This window comes from Ostrinia furnacalis, unplaced genomic scaffold, assembly GCF_004193835.3.
Source record: "Ostrinia furnacalis isolate ACB-3 unplaced genomic scaffold, ASM419383v2 OfSCF1253, whole genome shotgun sequence".
Classification (NCBI taxonomy): Eukaryota; Metazoa; Arthropoda; class Insecta; order Lepidoptera; family Crambidae; genus Ostrinia; species Ostrinia furnacalis.
Window position 1 is genome coordinate 404,028 of NW_021131492.1, and position 27,968 is coordinate 431,995.

General features: G+C 35.7%; 2 protein-coding genes across 9 annotated transcripts; one reads left to right on the forward strand and one right to left on the reverse strand.

Annotated features, from left to right (window-relative positions):
* LOC114352111 (sarcomere length short) lies at positions 1–27,836 on the forward strand. 8 transcript variants are annotated; one of them, XM_028303570.1, is made up of 13 exons: positions 1–24; positions 14,030–14,240; positions 20,189–20,670; positions 20,879–21,041; positions 23,133–23,343; positions 23,628–23,895; positions 24,070–24,170; positions 24,262–24,574; positions 24,652–24,855; positions 25,142–25,252; positions 25,685–25,836; positions 26,085–26,292; positions 27,223–27,836. In XM_028303570.1, exons 1-13 carry the CDS (start codon positions 16–18, stop codon positions 27,418–27,420), a joined length of 2,631 nt encoding a protein of 876 aa, XP_028159371.1. In that variant the 5' UTR covers positions 1–15; the 3' UTR covers positions 27,421–27,836. The 8 variants fall into 8 exon arrangements, with proteins under 8 accessions (XP_028159371.1, XP_028159373.1, XP_028159372.1 ...); XM_028303572.1 differs by lacking the exon at positions 1–24 and adding an exon at positions 9,783–9,988; XM_028303571.1 differs by lacking the exon at positions 1–24 and adding an exon at positions 9,783–9,952.
* Positions 440–4,551, reverse strand: LOC114352113 (peptidoglycan-recognition protein LB-like). The gene is made up of 5 exons (XM_028303577.1): positions 4,448–4,551; positions 2,820–2,912; positions 1,850–2,057; positions 1,121–1,239; positions 440–686 (listed from the first exon to the last, which is right to left on the reverse strand). Exons 2-5 carry the CDS (start codon positions 2,905–2,907, stop codon positions 460–462), a joined length of 642 nt encoding a protein of 213 aa, XP_028159378.1. The 5' UTR covers positions 2,908–2,912; positions 4,448–4,551; the 3' UTR covers positions 440–459.
* Positions 27,837–27,968: the final 132 nt, after the last annotated feature.

Below are 27,968 nucleotides of genomic sequence, written 5' to 3' on the forward strand. Positions count from 1 at the left end.
CTCTACGCCGTGCAAATGGTTCACGTAAGTAGGTACGACCTAGGCTGTAAGTAGCTGATGCTGATCTATGACCGAAAAGCTATTATTGTTATTATGTGTTTTGCCCAATGAAAGCATGTTATAAAAATGTTAAGGCTCAGAAAATAAAGAGAATGTTTTGAAAGACATGTAAGCGAGGGCAAGTGTTGTCCTAGCACGCATGTAGGTGTAGGAAAATAAACGGATCCCTCATTTGTTAGTCGCATCGCTTTAAGCTGGTTTTTAAGTTCAAATGGATGGTTTAGCGATGTATTTTATAAAATTACTGTTTTTAACTGAAAGGCTACAATGTAGATTTAGATTAGGTTTGTGTCTAGTGTACTTTAATCTCAAAATAAAGTGTCCAACTTTGGACAGTCCAAGAATCACTCAATGTTCCTAAACAAATGAAAAACAATAGTAAAAAGGTAATGATTTAATTTAATTTAATTGTGTAACAGCCTCAGTCGTCGGTTGGTTTTCGGATACTTCTTTGTCAAAGTGGGGCCACGTGCTGATCTCCTGGAATAGGGCTCCTCCAGGACACTCGGTAGCGGACACCGCGCGGTGGCCGATGAGAGTGTAGTCGGGCCTGATGTACCCGAGTTCGACTCCTGTAGCGATCAGCTTATGTACTGGGGCTAGTTGAGTTTCCGACGGCAATTTTGCTGCAAAGAAAAAATGGGTTGTTACAGGTTGAGTACCCAAAGTCTATTTGCTTTATAAATGTTAAGACTTGTGTTGGTATTGGAAACCTTCGTGTTCTTGAATCTATTTCTAGCTTAACTGTCCGCGGCTTTATTTCCGAAGACCTACAACATTTTAAAGCGAAATCAAAATTCGTGTAGTAGCTTTTGCGTGAAAGAGTAATAAATTAATATCCTTGCAGAGTTTTGCGTTTTTGGTCTTTGTAACATAACTTCGTACGCGTAGACGTAGATCCCGTTTTACGACCTTAGGGGTTGATTTTGCAAAATCCTGTCTTAGTGTGCACCTACATTCTAAAAGGAAAACAGACTCCTAGCACTTGTAGTTTCTGAGATTTCGTGATGAGTGAGTCAGTCAGTTTAAAAATCACAATAAAAATACTCTGTACACTCACAAACAAAGTCTCCAATGAGAGCGATCCCGATACTCCTGGTATTCACACCTACAGCGTGGGCGCCAACTGCTTCCCATCCGCGACCTTCGTATACCTTGCCATCTCCGCCCACCGCAAAACTGAAAGAAAATTCTTATTACAAAGACAGAAAAGTTACGGTTGTTTGTTTTTTAAGTGTAGATCCTGGCTATACGGGAATTACAGAAGTGGAAATTAGAGTTGGGAATATATCTAAACAAGAGTCCGCATAAAGACAAGGGACTTACTTACACTTGTTAAAATAATACTGATTGTAAGAGGAGTAAAGGCACATGATGTTAGCAGACGTTACTAGTCGTTGGTGGTACGTACAGGGTATGCTAAAAAAGCTTTTGCTGTGAATAGTACGTAAGGCGATAGGCGTACATACTCGTATCATTGATATGGCTTTGCTTTTTGTTTGGCTCTTATATAGAGCTGGCTTTAAATACTACGTCATTTAGCTTTATACATATATAGTTTGTACTTGTGTATATAACTTTTAGGTAGGATTTTAAAGATAAGACTGGGTTAAAATAAGATAAAAGTAACTTTCTTATCTCTCTCAGTTCTCAGAGCTTTTCCAGGACTTGTCATTTCTCTTTTTTTTATGTGACAGGAGGCAAACGAGCAGACGGTCTCTCGTTACTTACGCCCCAGAGATTACAAAAGATTCGGGAAAATTTTGTGACGTATTCTATGGTATCTTACCTGTATCCAATATCCGCCCATCCGTTTGTCAACTGGTGGAAGTTCTGCATGCCCCGCATAGCGGATTTGCACTCATCTGACGTATAGCACACGTCAGGTATGTACGTATGGTGAATCACCACGTATGGTACTGGAGTTTCCATGGGGAATACATCTGTGGGGGGCCTGCCTTCCCATTCTTCTTTCGTCACGAACGGGAAGTTATAGGCTGTAAACAATTAAATATGTAGAGATGATGTTTGAATGTGATATGATGAGGCGCTACCAACAAGTAAGGCTGAATTGCTACCAGTTTACCTTAACCGTAAATAACCATAACCGGTGTCTTTTGTATAGAGTTTGTCAAACTTTTGATGTTTATAGACAGTTTTATTAGTGATAGTGTAAGGCAATTATCACACTGCACCGCGCTCCGCCGCGGTACGCGGGACGACAGATTTAATCATTATATACAAGTACCTCAGTTTGTTTAGAAAACACGCGCGGTACAACACACTGACAATGCGTTTGCGCGCGGGATTCGTTATATGTCGCCACGCGGACCGCGGCGGAGCGCGGTGCAGTGTGATAATCGTCTAACCCAGTCTAAAGTCTCTGTTACTCGCTAGTGGCGCTAACTAGTGAATGTCTACAACAGGGTACTACTGTAAGCCCTGAATAAGGCTGGGTTGCACCATTTTACTTTGACTTTAACAAACGTCAAAGATCTGTCAAACTCCATACAAAATACACCGGTTACCATTATAGCTACGGTTAAAGTTTGGTGGTGAAACTCAAGCTAAGTCTTTTCCATTTATGAGCATTTTTCGCAGGCGCTGTTTTTTCTGCGTAGGTGCTTAACATATTACAGCCAATTAATAAATAATTAGGTGGAGTTAATAAACTTTAGAAAGTCTTGGAAACAAAAAGGCCGACTTACATTGACACTGATTGCTTTAATTTGCTTTAAAAATATATAAATGGTACTCACGGCTGGTCTTCGCCAATTTGTTTGTAGGGTGTGTCGAGCAGCTGAAGATGAAACTAATGATAACAACAGCTAATGTAAGACGGGCCATTTTTCCTGAAAAAATACATTAGGTTAGTACTGAATAACTTATTTATTACCTATCTAAGCGACTAAGTATTTATTTTATTTATTCTAAAGTACATTTATCTGTTATTTCTCTCAACATTCACTCATAAATGCTACGTATTTGTTTATAATCTTATCTATCTTTGTCAATATCAGTGTTTCCTAGTACTTATAGACCCCCAATGGCTTTTCAGGCAGCTAAAAATATGACATTTGGGTTCATAGATTCACATCAAAAATGCGAACACGACGCATTATGGAGAGTCACCATATGTTATTAAACATGAGTTGTACAGATAGACAACGGCATTATCATGCTGAATAATGATGTATCTTACGGTGTTGTAATAGGTACTATTTATTTAGCAACAAAAACATATAAAGCGAGGTGCTGTCGACTGTACTTAGGTAACTAATACAGCGCTGTTCCGAATGATTGCGCCTTTTCAGTCCGCAATTTTATTATTTTTATTATGAAATCGAGGATAATGCTGGGGTGTTGTTTAACGCGAGTGAAGCCACGGGAAAATCCTAGTTAACTATATCAAATATTTAAAGTAGAGAAAGGGTTTTGGGCGTTATTTTTTCACTTTTTCATAAAAACTTTTTTATAATCTTACTCGTATATGACGTACTTTAACTGTAGTACGGGAAACACTGAAGTTAAGCACTATCACTTAGATTATCTACTACTGATTCAAATGTCAAGATGAAGATAAATTGATAATTGATACGTTATCAATGATAAGAGTCTGATATTCAAGTGGTACAATGACATGTTTAGTACGTAGTTATTTCTTTGTTATTACAATGATTTGCTAAAGTACCCAACTACTGTATTCAGCGTTAGGTACTGGTTGTTACTTTAGGAACAAAAGTATGTATTAGAATAGCAATTACAGTAAAGAATAGCAATAATAAAAAAAAATATTCAAGCACCTACCTATTATTAATTATATCGCTAAATTGATACCCTTCTGACATTTCTATCAACTCAAACTAAACTAAGTAAAATTATTTGATAGATAAACACTAGCTTGTTAAATCTTACAAATTAAAATATGTTTACCGAGTATTTTATTACATTACTAGCTTTTGCCCGCGGCTTCACCCGCGTGAAATTTAGTTTGTCACAAATCGTCATAAATTACAGCCTATATGTATGTTATTCTGGGTTATAATATAATAATTCTTTAAGGTTCATCAAAATCCGTACAGTAGTTTTTGCGTGAAAGAGTAACAAACATCCCGATATCCATACATACTTTCGCATTTATAATATTAGTAGGATAAAAAAAAATATTACCCACCCAAAAATATTACACTTGATAGCAATAAAAATTACAAAATGACTAATTTATGCTAATTCGAAGACCATTACAAACCAAAAAGTAACTTGTAGGTAATTGACATTTTAACGCTTGCATTAATCAGCTATTTTTGTTTCAAAAAAACAAATGACGCGAGTTCAGTGCTCTTAAGTGTACTCAAGCAAAGCAAAAAAAAACGAATTTCAAACTTACCTATTCTATTTTTTTAAGTTTTTTAAAAACAAGTTCCACAGCGCCCGTCTTTCGTACCGGGATGGAGAGCGATTGATGGACGGTTCTATTTGTGAATGGTATATATTGTGTTTTATGCCTACTATGTGACAGATAAGTAAATGAGCTCTTAACACGATAATTTGGCGCAGATACTATCGAACTGTGATTTACGGTTCGATCGTCACTTGACGCGAGGGAAATAACCGTATCTTGATGATCAAGATCTTGTTTCGGGAAAATGGATCGATTTTTAATAAGCTTTCTCAGGGAGTTTGGGCGGTTATCTGTAGTACAAAGTATGTGATAACTTATAATTAAAGATTGTTACGATATTACTGAATCGATTTCTGTTTGTATTTTTTTAACAATGCCTACCTGCACACTTGATTAAGGCTTCACCAAGAAAAGACACCGCACTTAGTGCTAATCCCACTGCAAGTGAAATTGAACTTAATATCAGAGTTTTAAAAACCTACTAGCCTTATTCAAAAACCAGTCTTTTTATAACTGCGTATTACCTATCTATAGAAAAATAGAACAGGGTTCAAAGTAACCTAAACTTTCTAGTTCAAAAAAGACCCTTTCGGTCTCTATAATTAACTGTTACTAATAAATAATAGAGGTACTTAAACTAAAAATAAATTATAATATTATTTTTAGACTTTGTCCAGCAGTGGACATCTTTTGGTAGAAACGTTATTTTATATTTTACAGAAACTCCGGGAAAAGTTTGTCAATTTAATTAGTCATAGTTTCGGTACTTTTTGGGTTCAAAAGATGAATGATGCCTTGTTTCCTTATTGTTTGGTTTAATTTGTTCCCATTTTCATGAAATGTGGTGCAATTCTGCGAGCTATAGAATAAAGTTTTTTTAGCTAAGCTAATACTAGACCAAACCAAACCAATGCCCAAACTCCATTTCGTATGAAGGGCGGAATTGTGGTAGGGCGGAATGAGGTTTGGGACTCGGTAGAAGGAAAGGGGATGTCATTATCCCACTAGAGGAGGCTTTTGGTGGAGATATTTACTTTTTTCTTGGGCCCGGAGCCCCCTCGGCTCGTGGGCCTGTGGCATTTTGCCAGCCCTGCCATCCTTTAGTTACGCCACTAGCTGCCTTAGCACTTGCCTGCGTGTGTGGTCCCTAATTTTTCAGCTAAATAATTTTAGTGCATTTCTTCCTTGACTGTAAGATGTGTCTACATGAAAATAATTACAAAATGGGGAATGTCAGGGTACACCACTATCCCTATAGGTTTATTATCTTGAGTACAAAAAGCTCAAATAGTCAGTCAGTGTCCTTTTTGATACTCGTGGCATTTATGCGTGTCATTAGAATCTTGCTTCCTAATTGTCATTTGTCCAGCTTCCTAATTGTCATTTTAAATGAGTAATAACAACAGCCAAGAGGAAAAAGGGACAAAAATAAGGGGAGTTACATTCAACATTTCTCTCAATGACCATTCGCAGAATCGGGGGCTTTCGGCCAGTCGCGGACCGTGACATAGTTTTTACAGTTCATCAACTCACGTGTTTGTTTATCTGTTTGAATCATCTTTTATGACTATTGATACGAATAGGAAGTTGCATTAATATTACGTTATGTGATCTATCAATGGCTAATTTTTTTGCAATATTTTAGGCGTTAATAAATGAAATCTAAGGTCATCAACAAGCTCGCTTACCTACTGCTTTATTTCGTATCTCATTTGTTTCCATACCTTTTATATTATAATTAAATGAAAACAAACAAAAACTAATCATACCATCGTTTTAATCTTTTGATTTTTTACAAAAGTCCCATAGGAAAAGGTTAGTTTTTCCCCAATTAGCAATTTTTCAGGAAACCTCTTTCGCGAGCCCTTCTCAAGTGGGCATGTAGTGAGCTTGTATCTTACCAAGGAACACAGATTTTATTCAGTGAGTACTAAATTTACTGAAATCCTATCCTGAAAATCTGTTTTCAGACGATTAACTGTTTTAAAGTGTTTTTTTTATCATTTACTGAATGTTTATTTTTAAATCAGTCACAATTATTACAATTAACTATCAATCGTTCACCTTTTTTTTCATTTGTTCTTAAAAATAAAAATAAAACGACTTTGAATCAACTTTTTTGTACAAATCAACAAACTTTTTATCAGTCAATTAAGATAACAATATAGCATACTTAATAAAAAGTACCGAGCCTCAGGGGGTGTTTTGAAGAAGAAATTATATTATTATAGCAGTTATAAATTATATAACCTATTAACCCCATAAAGAATTGGTCGGAATATAATTCAATTTATCAATGATAGTAGTGATGAGTCATAATTAATTGTAAATCCCCTTCTGTTGATCTGTGTTAAATAACGATAGTTCAGCTACTATACAGGGTGGAATATTGTAATGCCACCTGAAAGGTATGTACCTACTCTTAGTACTGTAATTTTACTCAAAGAAAACATTCTTTAATTTTTGAGAAGAAAGAGAACTGCATTCAAAGCTTTGGATCTACAATGAGCTGCTATTGTCCTGCTATCTTGGTTAATTATCAACTTATGGAAATCTTTGGGTCAATTGACTGAAACGAAGGAACAAATAGGCGCTATGTTAACGCTAAGCTGTAAGCTAATTTAATGTACACACGACAGCACATCAGGCTACCCATTTTTGTTGCAAACTTTCTCCTACTACAACTGCACAAGAACCCACAGTGGTTACGTTGACGTGCCGTCGTCTGTACTTACACAGCTTACTACAACTGTAGGTATCATCATCATTTCAGCCATAGGACGTCCACTGCTAAACATAGGCCTCTCCCAATGACTTCCACATCGCACGGTTGGTAGCGGCCTGCATCCAGCGCCTTCCTGCTACCTTTATCAGGTCGTCGGTCCACCTTGGGGGTGGACGTCCCACGCTGCGTTTTCCGGTACGCGGCCTCCATTCCAGAACCTTGCTGCCCCATCGGCTGTCAGTTCTGCGTACTATGTGCCCTACCCACTGCCATTTCAGCTTGCTAATCCGTCGGGCTATGTCAGCAACTTTAGTTCGTTTACGGATCTCCTCATTTCTGATTCGATCTCGTAAAGAAACACCAAGCATAGCTCTCTCCATAGCACGCTGTGGGTATAAACTGTAGGTAGGTATAGAACTGTTTAAATCTAAGTAGGTATATTAATTAAGGTAGTCTAACCTCCAGCCAGAGGAAACAATCAAAAATAACATATGCAGTGACCTTCAATTTGGGACTAATACATAATCAATTTAGATTGATCTTATGTCTGTTCACACTTCAGTGATTCAGTAAAAATAGTGTTGTCCATCACCTTACTTAATGTCGATTTAACCTAAAAATGTGCCAATTGTAATTTTAGATAATAAGTATTTAACTGCCTCCTGCCTACCACCTTGTGTAGATGATATTAACAAGTTTGTTATTATTTTGTGTAAGTACCTTTATGTATCAACTAGTTTTCTAATGTATAATAGTAAAAAAATATAGCTGTATTTAAAATTGCATTCAAACCTACATCTTTCCTTAAATGCCCTACCTACGTATAAAAGAAAATCTGAAAATAAAATTCCATCTGCGGCTTAAAAAAAAGGGGATAATTTATTGTCTGTCTCTATGTTTTTTGTTCCGTCGATGTTCTGCCAACATTATGCGCAGGAGTGGCCAAAAGCTCGCTGACGTAAGCAGGCGAGGCCGTAAGACGGGCGCCAGTAAATCGCCATTACAGGGAAAAACCTATATTTTTCTTACATGTCTACTCCAGAATCATGTTTGAAAAATCTATATAAAAAGGGATAAGTGTCTGTGTCTACGTTTTTTGTTCCGTCGATGTTCCGCCAACACTATGCGCAGGAGTGGCCGAAAGCTCGCTGACGTAAGCAGGCGAGGCCGGAAGACGGGCGCCAGTAAATCACATGATAGCCCATTACAGAGTTATTGGTGCGCATTGTGATCGATCAAGATGCTTGGTACCTGATGCATTGTTTGGATAATTGCTTGCATCATAACGTTGCGTGATCTAGGACATATTTTTCATCACTACATAGTATAAAACAAAGTCGCTTCCCGCTGTCTGTCCTTAAGTATGCTTCTTTAAAACTACGCAATGGATTTTGATGCTTTTTTTAATAGATAGAGCGATTCAAGAGGAAGATTATATGTATGCTTAGCACCCGTGCTAAGCCAAGGCGGGTCACTAGTGAAGATATATGTATATTGTTCTAAATCTGCGGTGCTGTAGCTCTAATTAGCAGAGCTTTTTTTGTACATATACGAAAAAAATTAATTTTCGACTTTTCTTTAGTGTCACAGTTTACGATTTCATATTATTCCTACTGCAGACAGAAGAATGTCGAATAAATACTAAAACGCAAAATTAACGCTTTTTTTAATTATAGAAGAGCTAAACAAGCTTCCTTCTTCTTCTTTACATCTTATTAAAGTCTTTATTTATTTACGTGTATAGTTTTTATTAAAACTCTACATTAAAGCAGATACAGAATATAATAAGTCTTTTACAAAGCACCAAAATACAAAAGTGTGGGTAAGTGAAAAAGCCATTTCACGAGCTTTATTCACTTGGCGCTACGCAGTGGCATGCTATGATGCTATGCAGTTCGTATAAGGCGCTAAATGCTATGCAGAAGATTATGCGTCGATGGATGTTGGTCGATGCGTGTTTACGTTATTAGGTACTTATGCGTTTAGATACGAAAAGTGGGAACTCTACCTATAACAATTTCAGCAATTCAAAATCAAAGCTACCTAAGCTTTTGACTATGTATTGATGATGAGTTAAAATTTACTCAGATTTTTTACCCTCTTGAAAGCTTTTGGTCTAGATCTCACGATGGAATAATCAGGCCGAAGTGAAAGCACAAAGGTTCAAATATTTTGATTTCATCTGTAAAATAAAAGTACTAGAGTTTATTCTACAGTCTGTCTGTGGATAATCAAACTGATTGACTTATTAATGAAAATAACAAATCAAATACAGCGTCCTAGTAGGTACTTGCTTGAGAGCATAATCATACAATATAATTAGGTATTTTTATATGCCATTAAACAAACGACCTGGCATTTAATCAGTAATTCACAGTCTTGTTTTTAAGCTCTGAATGTCTTAATTTATTTATCTTTCGTTTTCGCAGTTTCAGTCCCATTAACACGTCGGATGCGATACCAAATGACTAATCACATTCTCTGCGCGCCATCGAATGCACCGGGTGGAGACGGCGGCGATCCTTAGATCTGCTCCCGAATTCGAGACGAAACCCGCCATCTTGCCGCACTATTTATAAGTTCCAGAGTTGTTCAGAGATGAAATTCCGTCGCTAGTTTCAAGGCACGCGCGAACGCCGTCGCGTCCAGTCCTTCCCGAACTAAGCCCTTATATTCTCGCTTGTTTTTCGCGCGTGCTCTCAAAAATAGTACCCCAAAATATGACGAGCTGACTCTCACAGTGCAAGTTGGTGTGTTGTTAATAAGTGCGTAACTTGTGAACACCGTACACTACACTACATGTAAGAGATAGGTTGTAAGGATGATAATAATAGACGATAAAATGAGCGGTTACGTTTTATGCATAGATACGCTGGAACGCTGGGAAATTATGTAAAAAGCTTTCAGGTTTTCACTGAAAAAATGTAATTAAGCATATTTGGAGTAGGTATGTTATCAACAATATCTAATTGAAAATATGAATTAAAAGGAAAGTAATTTCCAATAAAAGATAAAATTAAGGCGCACAATGATTTAATGACCTTGTAGAATGTGATATTGCCATGCCCTTCTGTTAGTGCTGTTATTAATATTTAATTCATGAAATAAAATTTGACTAGGGCACTAATTTTAAAATGAATTTCAAAAGACTCAAATTCAAACAATTCAACAAGATCATAATAATTATCTTTTGATTATATGATTTTAAGTTTTATTATTTACCACCTACCTCTCGTCCTTATACTTAGTAGTGGGGGATAATTTTATTAAAATTTAGCTCAGTTAGACGATAAAGGCATTCTACTGGAATCATAATCGTAGAAGAAATAAACTAGCCATGATATACTTAGTCCGTCCAAAATAATGTGTCTAAATGTGAACGAGTTTAAACTTATGTTAACTTTAATAGCTCCTAAGATAAGATTTGAGGAAGATCGACAAAAACAAGTTAAAACTTTAAAATATTTATTGAATTTTAATAATTTAAAAATATATTAATAAAATATCAAATGTATTATTACACAACAAAACATGGAACAAACAAGTTGCCAAGTGTCGTGTGAACAGCGCACCGCGTTTTATAAATCAAATCAACGCGACACTATTTACAACGCATTTGTATGAAGTCACACCACTAGTGATTGGTTGATGAGGCTCGTGCAATGATACAAAGATTACAGCCCCTACCTACAAAGTAACATAGGTATAGAGGTTTGTTTGCTATTAAATAAAAGAAAAGACGAAAGTAACATTTGTGACAGAATGAATTTCGAAATTGCTTCACGGAGCTAAAAAACTAAGCATAAATAGTAAATTGTCCTATGATTAGGGTTTCTGCTCGAGCTTTCTCGAACTCGAGAAAACTCGAGAAATTTGGCTTCATTCGAGACGAGAAAAAAATTGCCGGAGCTCGAGAATTCTCGAGTTTCGGTTTTGAAGCTTTAATATTCTTGAAAGCCGATTTTCTTAGACAAAAGTAAGTTTTTTATTATTTAATAGGTCAACGTTGCTTTTAGAGTGGCCTAGTCTTTCCTTTTTTAACTGATTTGATTTGCAAGTAGTAATGATCTCAATCAAAACTAAGTAATAATGTTCACCAACGAGTATGCTATATTTATTATGTACTCGTATGTTTAATCTGACTGAATTTGTTAACTAGACAGTTACCTTACCTAACAGACGTTAGGTTAGGTACTCGTGCCTCCTCGTAAAGTTTATTCAAGTCGTTATCTGTAAGAAATTTAAAAATTTATTAAAAATATTTTTTTGTTCATAACAAAAACTATTTATTTATTTAAGGACAGCTAACAAGACCAACACAATTATCTGGAAAAAACATTGAAAACAATACGTGTTTATAGTGTAGCCTTAATTAAAAGCTGCCACGACATGTGCATAGATTGCGTGGAAGCGTGGTATCGACTAGTCTAAAAAAATTGAAAATTTATTTATGTATCGTAATTTTGCTATTTGGACTTGTGTTCTTTAGAAAACAAGTGATTCAATTGTAGCTCCAGATTTTTATTGTTATTTATCTTTAAAGTGCACGCGACTTTATGACTTTTGTTATATTAGTAAATATGAATTATGAAAGAAGATTTTATTTTTTGTTTATTTCCTTACCAAAATAAGTGGTACTAAATTCTAATATTGATTGTTGTGCATAAAAGTAGGTATATTAGATTAAAAAAACCTGTGTTTTTATTAAATTTCAACCGATTTCAGCAGTTTTCATTAAAAAACTCGAGACCCGAGAAAACTCGAGACTTTGGCTTCGAGAATTCTCGAAACTCGAGAAAAAAAATAGGTTGAGAAATCAGAAACCCTACCTATGATTTAATTGCTGCCTTTTTAAAGATACCTCCAGCTGAAAAACCTGTAAAATGATTGTTAAGTAGGTACTAAGTACTACATAAGGTACTTATGTGTAGCTGAAAATCCTGTTATGTAAAAGTACTTACTTATCGTTAAATGCATTTTTAAGGTCTTCCAACCATAGATCTGTGTAAAAGGGAACTTATTAAATATCTATAACTAATTGAAACGAGTAGTAACTCGTCAGAAATAGGTACACATCTTTTTTATATTAGTTATTTATTACATTCATAGTTAAGAAGTCAATTCAATAAGTAGGTATAGCTACATGATGTAAGTCATGTACCTATAGGGGTAAGAGTTCTACTTAGAATAGGCAATTAAAGGGTCTTCACCAATATCAGTGACAATTCGTCAATGTTGTTTATTTGTACAATGATTTGTCATTGTGTTTATTATTTAGAGGGGAAAAACAGTTTCTCACAAATAGATAAAATCAGTTATTGTTTAATGACGCGCAATGATTGAGTATCACGCGTGTGCTTAATTAACTCTAATGCATCTAATGAAGTAGGTTGTTGGATGAATATACCTACCTAAAATCCTTCATAAATTAGGTGTATTATCAGTTTCAAACTATTTATACCTACCTTCTTAATTAAATGTTTATTATCCCATGCAAAATTATTTTTTTAGTTGACCGACAATATGCGTTGATTGCTGAATTGGCCTGCGAGCTTTGTAGGGCTTTAAGGCCAAATTTTCTACGATTTTGATGAAACTAGATAACAGAAATAAAATTATAGCTTTAATGTCAGAACAAGTCATAGGCTTATGATCAGAATAAAGATAACTATTTAAAACTTCATGCGACCGAAATCGCCAGTAAGGCGAAAGATAGTCACAACTTTTTCAGCAGGTTATTTTGCTTCCATGTTCAGTTTGAAGAGAGCGAACAACTATTAAATTGTTTTAAATTGAACATGAATAGACCTCAGTATAGCATTTTCAAATAAAACTGTAAGTTTAATTTATTTATTTACGTAAAAACTATCTTCAAGTCGCCCGGTAGATAGTCCTGAAAGATTCGCGTAGCTCATGCGATTCGTATCAAACGTCCAGCGTGCGGCACCTCTATAAATATCTTCTAATGTTGAATGAATTCCCGCCCGCCGATTGTTTTGCCAAATTTTCTTCAAAATCACACGATAGTATAATTTTTTCATCCGATTAGAAGTCACGTTTTGAATCTTTAGAATCATCTGCTCGAACATTCGTGTAAAGTTATTATAAACAAAATGAAGTGATGTGATAAAGTAGTACAGCTAAGAAACTTTGCTCCAAGGAAAACTTTGAAGTGAAAATAGGCGGAAAGCCTTGAAATTCTATTTCAGTGTTAGATGGATAAACTAAAAAGAATACTGTCGCAGGTACTGTACAGTTTTTTTCAGTTGAATCCGGAAGCTTTTTACTTAGTTTCTTATTGTTTCAACGTGTGTAGTCCTACAGATTTTACCCTGAAAAGTTTTCTTTTTAAAACCTTCATGCTTGCTTTACATTCGGTTCAGTCTTCCGTTTTCATAGCTTGAAAGAGATTGCCGATTTTCATTGATCTTACAAGAAACTTCACTTGCTACGAAACACTTACACAGTTCTTCACAAAGCTTGAGTGGAAATACCCACGTTCGACGTCGTTAGGTTTATTGTTTAAAGTTGGACCTGAAAATTTTAAAAAGCAATTAAAAATGCGCCAAGTTTTTTCGATTTTAATTATTGAAATAAAACTTAAAAGAAACACCAAAACATGCAATAGGTAGTAGATACAGTTCAAAACAAATTAAGGCAACTTGACTGTGCTTGAAAGCTTTTCTCATTAAACAATATGAATACTCGTACATCCACAGTATCTCTAGCGCTTTAGTCTAATGTTATATACTTTTTGATTAAAAAAGAATCAGTCTTACATCACACATACACAATACACTTTAACAACACAACAAAAATACAGTGACGTCACAATCCAACAGAACACCACGATGCCGATCGGCAACGTCAGCAAGGAGACAGGGCCTAAGAGGGAGAACTACAGGCCTCCGTGGGTGAAGGACAAGGACTCAGAGGCGCCCCCTCCGTGGACCCAGAAGAAGTTGAAGCCGGTTGAAGTGGCGAAGACCGTTGAAGCGGAGAAGACCGTTGAGGCTGAGGAACCGGCCATTAAAGCACCGAAGCCTTTGAAACGTAAGTGATACCTATTTATTTTAAACTTTATTGCATGTAACGTAAGGTAAAAGCTAACTTTATTATTGTGTAGGCGGTGCACAAATCGTTGGATAGTAGTAGTGTGTGAGCATATAATTGAAACGTCTCTAATCTTTTATTAACTTATTATTAAACACCTCGTAATTTTCAATGTAAAATGGCAGTTAATATCTATTTTTTATGACATCCAAAGTCTTGACGCAGGATGATGGGCTTCGTATCACGCACTTTACGCGGCCAAGGATATGCGCCTACGCACGCGAAATATTACTAATGTGTTGCCAGAATATAAAGCATACATTTAAATGCAGACTCCGTACGGAATTATTTTATGTAAAATTAAAGATGGCGCCTAGTTTATTTTCCAAACTAGACATAATTAATAATTATGTAGGTATTTTTCAGAAACTTTTTGATCATTTCCTGATAAGAAATGAAACCTAACGACCTAACCCATACAGGGTGGAAACGATAAGTGATCACACTCGATTATTTCTAAACTATACAAGATATCGATAAACCGGTTACTGATCCTGAAAGTGCTTCACGAGCTCTTTCAAACGGTACCAATTACAGGTTACAAAATAAACTGGTTCTATCCGAAAATTCAATGTTTCCAGCTTACAAGCGATTCGCTTTTCAAGCATAGATTGAGGTTTTTGGTCTTTTGAATTTTAATAATAACGCGTTGGACACCATGCGGCTCACCGGTGAGCCTCGAACAATGGACACAGTAGTGGATAATGTCTCGGCAGTTAACGACTCTTACACCCGTATTCACAAACGATGCTTGCTTAAGTGAAGCAGCAAATCGAATGCACAGCATTGAATAGAGCTCTGTGATTGGTTCGTGTGTCACCATGTGCGTCCACGCGCACAGACCTCATAGTAATGTTTGTGAATACGGGCGTTTATCTCTATAACTCAAGATTGAATCACGTTTTACTAAGCAAAGCTTTTTAGTTTAAAAGTTGTAGAATTTGGTCAATGCGCTTTAGATGAAGATAGGTCAGTTCACCGAGATTCAATTAACATAGTTAAATTTGGGTGTGGTACCTACTTAAACTTATTCTTATTAACCAGATGCCTACCAATTTTGTTGCTACAGGAAATAAACCGGGCTATGTAAACTTTGCGAATCAAAGTGTGTTTTGTGACCTGGAATTTAAAGTGCTTTACCAATTTATGTGCTTTAACCTATTATTTCTTCTATGTAAGAAGTTCTAAATATAGAAATGCATTAAGAACAAAATATTAATTGCAATACCTGAAACCTACCTTTTTTAACAATTGTTTTTTTATTTAATTAGTTTAAGAATTGTAAGTTCATCCTGCCCTGGTGCTAGCCAGGGAAACAGGTACGACTTGCAACGAAAGCTGTTCCACGTTCAAAAGAAAATGTTTACACTTTCAACAATTTTCTGGTCTGAAAGATAGTAGATCAGTATATTCTTAAATGTCATCAAAATCATATAATCGCAATAATATCAAGAAAAAACTAGGCACTTATCATTTTAGCGTCACGTAAAACGTCATTATCCCTGCTGAAAATGTGTAGGCGTGTACCGTCAGCAAGCTAGTAGTAAATAACCAAGAATATGTAATATCGATGTATTTTTCAATGTAAATCATGTTATGTTACACTGACATTTTAATAAAATAGGTCCTGATCTTTATTGTAAATCAAAGATATCATCGGCAAGTGAAAGCTACCACTCTTTTCAGTATAATATGGCCATATTAACCAAAATTGATGATGAGAACATAGTGATGTTTTATTGAGATTTTGATGTTAGTTCCATAGTAAATGTTGTAGTTTAGCACCAGAATCACTCCCTAGAGTTAACTCCTCCATTAATTTAACATTTTGTTATTTTGAATTAAAAGAGTGATATCTACGCGTTCGCAGCGCCTACAAGTGTCATTGACACACCAAAACAAAAGACAAATAAACTGAAAACACTGTGGATGACGTGAATCCATGTACTTAGGTGTTAACCTTTTCAATCGAGTGCATTTGGCAAACCACCCAGTGTAAACAAACTCCGTATTTGACCGTATTCGACTGACGAATGTCATCGACCGATTCGACGAATGACCTGATGATGATTCTAAATAAATAACCGGCAAACCAATCCAACAATTTGTTACTCAAATCAAGTGAAGAGATCTCTCATTTTTGATGAACGAAAGCAATAAGTCTGTGGATGATTCGACGGCTGATGTGAGTTTTTTTCAAACGAGCTCACCAGTAAGCGCGTCAAAAAATGACATTAAATGTATGACGGATTGTACAGCGCCCCTAGCGGGAAACTATCGAAAACTAACATTTTCATATTATTTTTAAACGTGCTCACTAGTGAGCGCGTTTGATGTAAACTCACACTCCGCCCACTGAACCATCGATCACTAATCGAATGAAGGTCGTTGTACTCGTTGTATTGATTATCATCAATGTAGAATAGGTACGTCATAATTATACGTTTTGTATAACTTAACAGGAAAATATATAACTATTTGAATTTTTAGGGAAACTATACAACTATGACCACTTCACTATAAACCAGCACGTGCTAAGTGGGTAAAGTCCATACACATGGAATTTACAGAAATAAGTTGGTAAGACTCATGCAAGTTACACTACCGAGGGCTGAGTGTGAGTTTTCATCAAACGCGCTCACTATGACGGATTGTACAGCGCCCCAAGCGGGAAACGTTCAAAAACTAAAATTTTCATACATTTTTGAAACGCGCTCACTAGTGTAATGTAAACTCAGCTCACTGAAGTTTTCAAAATACATATATCGTGCCTGACGAGCCTTTGACCACTGAGTCCAGATCTACACATGGAACTTACAGAAATAAGTATGTAGGCCTACTCATTCAAGACACAATACAGAAGTTGTCTATTTTCATGAGAATTTTCATAATATGAGATTTTAGCTCTACATATTAAGTACTTACAGGTCAAGTTCAAGGGAAACTTAGAGAGATTAGTAGGTACTTCTTATCTTATGAAAATTATGTGTTTTTCTTCTTAAGCTGCTTTTTCTCAGCACTGTCCTGAAGCAGTGGTAGGGTTGATACTGGGAGTGGGAGGTGTAAAAGTGCTTTTTAAAAGCCTACTTGCATAATAAATGAGTTTTATGAGCTTTTTACCAGTTCTAAAAGACATTCTTGATAGGTAATACCAATTTAACCAAAAATAACGCTTTTATTTTTCAATCCAGACGACATTTTTCTTCTTCCTTTCTGCTGACGTTACCCAGAGCCATATTTCACTGCATATTATTATATCTGTATATCTGCGTTGATATATATGTGTATGTGACGTAAACACCTGAAACTTTGGCAGGAGACACGGCTCTGAATAATGGACTCTCCGAAAGCGTTCAAACTTTAGTCTGGAATACGAAAGCGAACCAAGTTGGTGTGTTTCTTATTTGAATCAGTGAAAAAATCCATCACTATTTCAAAAACAAGTGAAGTGTTTTAGGCGCATCGCAAGTGATCTCTGAAAAAACAAAAGTGTTTTCGTACTGGCATTGTAATAATATCAGGTGGGTCTTTTCGAAGCTTTGGCACTATTCATTGGCTTTCGATGAGTAGAGAAATAAATAATGTAATGATTCATAGCTACGAGTACCAATAACCAATGTTACATGTGTTATTGTTTGGATTAATACAAGGGTAAGCCTTACTCTGAGACGAGGCCAGCGTGTAATATCAATTATCAATAATATCAAGGTTCGTTGATAGTAAAGTCATGTAATCAGCTAAAAATTGCTATTTTATGACGATATTCAGCAATATTGATACCACACTTTCAAACATTCGCAGATAAAGTGACGTTTAGTATGGAAATGTCAATTTAAAACAGTGTTTAATTAGGTTGTAACTTTTTATTAAAAGGGGGTTAAGGTTTTAGCTGAAACATTTTCGTAAATATTTAAAGATCCTAGGTTTGATATAATCTCTATAAAGTTCATTGCTCGATAAGGAATCTAATACCCAGCAGGTTGAAATCAGTAAACAATCAACCTTTATATTAGATAGATAGACAATTCCGAACTGATTAGTTAAATAATTTAGGTTAATTTACTGTTAATTACCTGTGTAACATCTGTCTTTAAAGATCCATCAAGTTTGTAATTTAGAAAACTGGCCAGCAATTTTCACAAAGATACGCATTGACATATAAAAAAAACAGCTGCAAGTCAAGACACTGGCCGTAAAAATATTCCTGAAAAGAAAAAGTAATCAAAACAAAAACGAACGTAAAGTGATTCGAAAAACGTTGAGTCGTATCATGACGTGCCGTAGTGTGTGTATTTTCGGCGGCCGACGCCGGCGAACCGCGTATTTTTAGACTGGACACAGTTTTACAAAATAAACCGTGATGTTGAGATTACGGCTTGATTTATGCGAGGGTTAGCGTCACTTCCAGAACATCCTTTTGAAAAGAAACATTTCTGTTAAAACACAACAAAAAGTTTTAAAAGGTTTGAATGATAACATCGGTATGGTCGAACGGGTTTGAATAAAATATGGAAGACTCTACCATACCTATCATAATATAGTGTTCATAGCATCTGAAATACAAAGTGTTTCAAGATCACTTTTATGCTTATAGTTCTAATATTTTAATTAATTACGTTGACTCTACAAATAAAGCAATTAGGTATAATTTCTGAAAAAAAGGCATTTTTCCACCTATTCCAACATCTATGGCAACTAGTGCTTCAAAATCATTCCATTCAATGTTATCATGGTGATTTCGAATCTAAAAGCGACTTTAGGTATTGATATTTTATGTCAAAACCAATTAAATAGAGATGTCACAAAATTTTCTGGCAGATCCAAATTAGCACCAACATAATTTGACTTCGGCAAATAAATCATATGTAGCCTAAAGGTAAATTTCGCCCACTATCAGTTAATTTGCCGTGGCCACTTGGCCATATAATAGGGAGTTTCTGGAGTTAAAATAGCGAAGGCCGCCATTTTGGCAGCGAACGTGTTTATTTACGTCGAATGCCGATGCAACGTCGCGAGACACGTGCTTCCATCAATTTCACTATTTTTGTGAATTTTCACATGAATATTAATAATATTGTAACAGTTAGGGTTTAGACTCTACCTACACCTTTGTAGACTGACACTATGTGTTGTGTGGTATAGTTACATAGAGAAACACATCAATGCTTTTTAAATTTCTTGCCTATCGAAATATTTTTACGAACTGTTAAATAAATGACAAAATATGTTCTTTACTCGTGAATAGTCATCTTCAATGTGAGCTTGCTCCATCATTAACACTATCGCACAAATGTACACAAATTTTTCACATAGTAGTAGTAGAAGATTATGGTTCTAGAAGTATAACTAGCTTCTTTGCATGTATTCGTCTTACAAATAGGTATTTATACAATATTATAGATTAGACTTATGTCTCGTTATTAGTGAGAGCCATTGCATTAATAAATTAATAATGACCTACCTATATGTTTGCGAAGACGAAAAGATAATTCATTTGGTCAGAAATCACTCGGTCCGATATCATGATTGATGGTCTAAGTAACAATGATTTTTAGTTAATCTTCAGTTCTTACTGAACTAATAACGATAGCTGTTATCAAACAGCACTTAAGTAATAGGTAGATATTACTTGCCTATTTTAGAATATTAATCCGATATCCAAAACATTAAGATTAGGTAAGCTTTACAAGATTCACATTTCACAATAATTTTCAATATACTTTCAAATAAGTCTTTGTTGACTAAAACAATTTAGTAACTTACTTAATTGAGCATCAAGCGTAACATTTAATGAACCTATTTTCAGGAGATCAATAAGTAGGAAGTGAAAATACCTACCTACCCACTACCGGAAACAAATCCTAATTGATGGTTTTTTAATTTTTCAGCTGCACTGAAGAAGCAAGCAACTATACGCGACAAATCAGAAAACGGAGTATCAGAGCCTGTTGAAGACAAACTTGTCAAACCTTCGGCGGCTAAACAAGCAGACAAAGCCTCAAGACCAGCAGATGAAAAACCAAGATTCACAAAATCCAGTCTAAAATCTGCAGAAAAACTAAAATCTGAAGACAAAAACGATAAAGCACCAGAAAGGCCCACACTAAGAAGCGTAAGGACTATAGATGATAAAGCCAAAGAGAAATCCGTAACTATAGTAGATAGAAAATCAGCAGACAAAAATGGTACGGCAAAATCAAATTCGGTGAACGATAAGACAAATGACAAACCTGCTACAAATTCTGTTAAAGAAAAAGAAACTAAACCGGCAGCAAAAGCAGCTGCCACTCCCAAAGTAGAGGAAAAAGTAGAAGAAAAACCCAAAATGGCTACGAAACCACCGACCCCACTAGAAAAGACTCCGTCTAAGGTACTATCTTTAAATTTATTTATCGATTCGCAAACAGTTGGCTTTACAGATACATTTGGCAAACAATTTAGTTAAAAGAGAAAATGTTTTAAGATCTTTCCAATTTATAATCTCTTTCGCAAGTAAAATATTGATATCTAATAGTTACTCTTGACTGGTTTGTTGTTTAATCTAGATCATTATTATTTTACTTTTCTTCGAATTCCAGCTACCACCAAGGAAACCTTCCCTCGTGAAGCAGGCGTCCAAAGATGAGCCAGTCAAGAAATGGAGGGATCCTCTTCATGAGCGAGTCAAGGAGAATATTGACAAGACCCTTGCCAACGAGATCCCCAAGGGACACACGCTTACCAAGAATGAAAGCTTAAGAAGTAAGTTTTTTTAATCAATTGGATGGTCCTTTTTCTTTCTGGAGATATTTCTGACAATAAATGCCAACTTCATTCAGCTAATATAATTCAACAACTAGGCTACTAGCCTATTTTTTATCTAACATGGAAGCTCTTGCATTTCACCCGATGGAAAGTGATGATCAAACCCAAAGTGTGCTCAAATTCTGAAACTACAGTTGTTAATTAAACAATACTATTCGATTCAAACTCAAGACAATTCTAACGCATATCATAGCATAGGCAATACGAGTAGATACACTACCGTTCATTACTTTTTGATCAAGAAGTATAAGGTGTTAATACAACTGATATCACTAATAGGCAAAACACCTTTAGAGTATGCCTCTACTCTACATAAATCTTATTAGTCATTTATTAATTTAGATCAACATGTGCGACTACGTGTATTTTATTTCCTGCTATACTAATGAGTTGATTTGATGAAAATAGAGTAGTGCGATGAATCAAGCTTGAGAATAGATCCAGCACTTTGTTGGTCTATTTGCCTGGTGTGACACCAACATTGACACACTAGCACTTTCCCACCGACTTTATAATTAGCGCATATTGCGTCTCCGATCGACGCACGCGCAATGCGGTTACGCGGATCAATCAAATTCGACTTTGGCAGGTAGAGGTGTAAGAGACGAATGAGATTGCGGGCTTGGGATGATCTTGAGATAAAAAAAAATATTTTTTTTTACATTTTATAGAAAAATAGGAGTTAGATCAATATAATTAAGCACAAATAAGACAAGGCAATAATAGTAGGTATGGGCAACTTTAAGCACCTGAAATATTTAGTTTTGAAACAAAATCCTTGTAAGGTATTCTGCTTAACACACAGATCTTATCACGACCAATAAAATGAAATACCATGCAATTGCTTTCCAAAATGCGGCAGATAATTTTTCGTATCAAGCGTTATTTTTATCGTTTCGTATGAATTCAATTGCATGAAAATTTATCAAAAAAAATTCTGAGTGCTATTTATTATTTTATCGGCCTCCCAAGAATTGAAGTGACCATTATCAATATTTCTCATAATAATCAATTCGATTAAGTCATTTATGTAAGGTACATACTTTGTAGAGTACGCAACAAAGTTTCTCTACACTTGACAACATACTGCTGGTAGGTAAAATTTACTGCTGCTTAATCCTTTGCCCATCCAGAGGATGCTTATTATGGACAAACTGAATTTTATTTCTATATCCTTAAGGCACACATTCGTCCTCAAATTCCTTGCTAATGTCCGCACATTCTGTCGGTATGTCCTCGTCTGAACACAGATATAGATCGTTACCTTTTCATCTCTTGTGCGGCTATGCCCTAAACTCGGTCTAAAATAGCTGGCCAGTTCCGCGTCGCAAGTGCATCAGGTGCGACGAAGGCATGTCGTGGTTGAAGTCCTAGTGCACTAAGATTTAATAGGATTACTAAGAATATGCTGTGATTTTGACTATTTGTGATATATTTTTGTGTTGTTGTGATTAATTGTGTAATCAATATGGCCGAAGACGACGTTCAGGGACAGTTATTTAAAGGTAATGAAAAGGTTACTATTATTTTTAGGTGGTAATTTAGAAAATGTAAAAATGTGAACGGTATACGAAATTAAGTTTCAATAACATGCGTTTATCTATTGCATTAAAATATACAACACCAGGTTCAATGATAAGTTCAAGCAGAATTCCGTTAATCGGTGATTCTATAGATTAAGTATAATGATAAGGTACACGTAATCGCATGGATTACTGAAACTAGCGTCATCTTATTTCTACTAACTTAGACTTTTTATCAGTCAAGGTAAATTCCTAATAACAATATTATAATTATTATTACCTTTTTAAGCATTCATAATGACCTTAAAAATTCTAGTCGATTAGCGAAGATTAAGTCCCATTCCAGATTAATCTCCATCTCCACTAGTAACATAATGTGCTACATAACTGATATCCGATCTTCTTTTCTTTTTTCATTTGTTTTTTTCTCCTCCTGTCTTATATTTCGTATTTTCTTTGTTTGTTCCTGTGTTCGTTTCTGTTACATTAAACTTTATTCCATCAGGCTTACTGAAGCCCACGCCGCCGCCGATGCCGCCGCCGCTCCCGCCGAAGATGCCGCCACCGCCGGACTTCAAGAAGGCGCCGGTGGACCCAACCAAGCTGAAGAGACTGGAACAGCTCCGCAGCAGGCCAAGGAAGCGGCCTGACTGGAGCGACATGATGAAGGAGGTGGAGCAAGGCAGAAAGCTGAAACATGTAGTTTGTAATGACAGGTGAATGAGTATTTTAATATCTCTTAAAATATTGTGGGTTAACATCGGCGTCAGATTTCATGCAGTGGCTAAGATTTCGGCTACTACGATCTCTACGTCCGGTCGTGAGTTCGATCCCCGCACAATACAAACTGTATTTTTTTTAGATCTTATATATTTTTCATATTTTTACAAACAATCTAAACAACTACAAAAAATCTTGAAATTATATTTATATCACCAAGATTCGAGATCCATAAAACAAAAGTCAAATTTTTCACACGTCTTTTTCATAAAATTTACAGATCAAACCCCATAATCACCAGAGCAGCGGTAGTGAAGAATAAGGATCAATTTATTTTCGAGTCAGAGAAGCCGAACTCCCACAATGAGCTTCTGAAAGAAATCAATAAAGGTATCAAACTGAAGAAGGTCAAAACAAATGATAGGAGTAAACCAAATCTGGAGGGTCTGAGGAAGTTCAGGAGACAGATGACCATCGAGGAACAAGTACAGAAGTCGATGTCTCAAGCTAACATTGCCGCTTCACCATCAGGAGTTTCTGTTGCTGAGGTAAATAAGCTAATTGGCACAAAGCCGAGATATCTAATCTATGTCCGATAAACTCATTCAATATCGTTAGATACAAAGATGTGAAAAAAACCATAGTTGGTCTGTCTGTTTCACCGACAATTCCTCGCGAACAAAACCGATCTATATAAAATCTTTATTCTGTTTGATTTTTAGGTGCCGAGTGCAGAAGAAGAAGAAATTGATGAAATGGATGATATTGATAAGGTCAGAGACGATTTGCAATCAACAAAACAATTGCTTGCAATCGAACTTAGGTAAGTTACAAGAAATAAACTTATGTTTATTAATTACATAATACAACTAACGTACCTATGTAATGAACCTACATAAATAATAAACTTGCAGAAATAAGGAGGCACAAGAGAGAGAAAATAAACGTTTGTTAACAAGAATACAAAATCTCGAAGCAGAATTAGCAAGAGAGCGAGCTATTATCAAACAAGAACAGCATAAAACAGTTATATCGGTAACAGATGCCTACGACGAAAGACTGGTCAATAACCTAAAGATGGAGGTCGAAAAGACAAAAGAAAACGCTGATAATTTAGAAAAACAGTATTTAGAAGCAGCAGAAGAAAGAGATACTGCATTGACTGAATTAGAAGAAGTGAAAAGAAGGAACGCAGAATTGGAGAAAAAATTGGAGCAAGCTTTATCGGTAATTATTGAAATTAAACTTAACCAAGAGCAACGTTTGAATTGCACTAACTAATGCTTTTACTAACATATTTACAGAATAAGATCGAAGAGATGTATTTATCAGAAGAACCTTTATCTTTCTACCAAAAGAGGCAGTTAGAGTTTGAGAAGCAATGTAGGTTGTTGAACATAGACATAAATTCTCCTGAGGCTGAAAATTTGAGGAGAACCGCTTCTGACGCTAATAACAACTTTGGTACTTCTGCTGCTTATACTAATAGTTATAACTATGATAATGAGGTAACGCTTTTTATTGCTAATGAAATGTTCTTGCTTGACTGCTTAGACCGAATCTAGGTGTATATAACGTGTAGTGTCTCAAAGCGGTGTTAGAGCAAGCTATATTTGGTATGTATAGAAATCTAAATGCACTAAAAGAGTACACCATAACAAAGAATTTAAATCGAAATTACTACGTTATGCATACTCGGACACGGCTTTTGAAATTATAGATAAGGAACAGCGAAATGAATAAGTACAATTATCTAATGATACTTAGTTGATAACGGCTTACGATGATTTTTAGGGTATCATGCCGACGAACGTTGGATCTAGAAGATCAAGTCATGCGATCAAGCAACTGTCTGTCACCAAAGACGACAGCTTCGAGGAAGAAGAAGAATCTGAACCAGAGGAGGTAATTTTATACTTACAGTTCCTACCTAAACTTATTTATGGACTGGAATCAATATTCACTCAAATTAAGTGTTCTTAATGAATCTAATCATAAACCTGTAAGTATTAATTTTATCTCCATGTAATCATTACTGTCAAATTTCATTAAGTTAAGTATAATTAGGTACTTGCATACTAATTTAAATAGATAATGATCTAGATTAATCAATAATTGGCACTTGTTTGTTGTTGTAAAGTACGATAGGGGAATTCCCTGCACCAAACGTGTTAGGTAACGTAACGCTAATTTAAATACCTAATAGAACCCTCCTTCTTACAAGATTATAAATCAATAAAGATATGTTTTCAATATCAACGATCAACAGCCTTTAATGTTGAATGTGCTTTGTTGAATGTGCTTTATTGAATGAGAACAATCCTTTTCATATTACAGGAGGAAAGCGAGGAAAAGAAACAAAAGAGGATAGAGAAGGAAATAAGGAATATGAGGAACAAGATCAGACACTTGAAGGAGAAGCAAGACAATATGAAAAGGGAGCGAATGGCTTTCAAGGTGGCCCTGAAGAACCAGCAATACGCTCTCAAGTAAGTGTTCTAATTCTTGACTCTCCCAAGTTTAGCGTGATTTTGACGTAACAAAATAGCGACCTATGTTTAACCTACTTACTTAATCGCCCGTGATGATAGAGTTATTCAATCGATCTCAATATAATAATGGTTTCTAACGTGCCTTTCTCTAAAGCACGGGATCACACCAAAAAAAATTTAAGCGATTATTTCAATTCATTCAAGCCTGAATGTGGTTAAACTTCAACGGTTCATATTAATTTCAGGGAAGAAAAACGAAAGTACAAAGAGTTAAAATGCGAAGTAGACAAGATGGCAGCGATGATGAAAGAGTGCGGTTCAGATGACGAAGATGAAGAAGACGAGGAGTCCGAAGAAGAAGAAGAGAAGAAGAGTGAGACAGAAGAAGAGGAAACTGAAACAGAAACAGAGCAGGACACGGAGAGTGAAACTGAGAGCGAGAGCGAGCCAGAGGTAAGAACAATAATTTGTCTACACTCAGTCATGATGAACAAAGATCAAAATAACGAAAATTTTCAGTACAGTAGAATCCAGATTATCCGGGGTAGATATTCCGGATAATCGAAAATCCGGATAATCGATTTCAAAGTAAAATCAAACAATAATTAACTTTTTACTATAGAAAGGGTTTTATACACATCATTTTAGACCATTAGGTACATCCATTTCTTTTAGCAATGAACCAAAAAAACGTCCGTACCTACCGTGTTACGGTGCAGTGGCGATGCCGATCCGACCACAGGCGGCGATGCCGTTTTGATGGGTACAGACAGGCCCTTTTGTAATTAGAGCCGTCAAAATGAGTCCGGACAATTGGATATCCGGATAATCGAGATTCTACTGTCTATTTTACCATTTTTACTGTTTTTATTGGCGGTCAAGCTGTAAATCCTGGCTACACAGAAGTTGCAGCGGTGGAAACGAGAGGTGGGAATAGTCCCGTGTCTATTTTACCTACTATTGATACCGTAATATACCTATCTGATTCAAACTAGGTACATGTTATTTTGATAGCATTAGAGCTAGAGTTTAGAAGGCTGCAACTGCAAGTTACTACAGTAATAATAATAACTTAATTTACCGACTTATCAGATTAGTAGAAATCGTTATCTATCATTATCATACAAAGTGGAGAAAATAAACTTTTGAAGTTAAACACCTGTGTACCTAAGTAGGTACCTGACGTAAATAAAATAACATGAATAAATAATTTTACTAAATACTTGATTGATAGGATCGGTAGACACAGATAGATATAGATACCTACCTACCTTAATACCTACTTAGTAAGATTATTTTTTCTCATGTCCCATACTTCAATTTTTAGCTGATAAGTTTTTGTTATAAACGTGTTACTGATACGACTTCATAATCATGTTTCAGGACGCGCCGTTACCAAACAAGAAAGAGAACTTGTCGAAACGAGTGAAAAGGCACGAGACCAGGGTTCACGCGTTGAAGAAAGGCAACGCTTTGCTCATGGCCAACGTAGACCGCATGAAGGATGACGTGCTCAAGCAGAGGGAGGAGTCTATGACCCTGCAGAAGGAGCTGGACTCCTTGATCGAAGATTTGGAATAAACTGAACGCAAGATGGATAAAAGGAAATCACGTGACCAATTTTTCGGTGTTCACAGTTCACAGCAGTGTTTTGCAAATCCGGTTAATTTTAAAACTCACAAACAGTAGGTCATAGTTTCTGATAGTATCTAAAAAAGATTTTCCGAAATTATCCTGGCCTGCCTGTAGAATTTGATTCGAAATTGATTTGTGATGTTTGATTGATGTAGTAGGTACCTACTCCAACTAATTCTGGTTTGAACAGATTAATAAAGTACGAAACAGCAACAAACTGTAACATCGTCTACAAAAAATTGGTCTAGAGTGTAAGGTGTTTGTATTTTCGCTAACGCTTCGAACTTGCGAAACTATCGACTCTATCGATATGTGAACGGTTCTAAACTACGTAGTTATAAGACAAACTTATCCATTTAAGATACAAAGAAAAGGAGAACAACTTATATTTCAATGAAAGAATCATTTTGTGGGTTATTTATTACTTTGTACCTAGATCTAGGGTCTCGAAGAAATCCCAAATATTCACTCTATGTGAGCATCGATCGATTTAG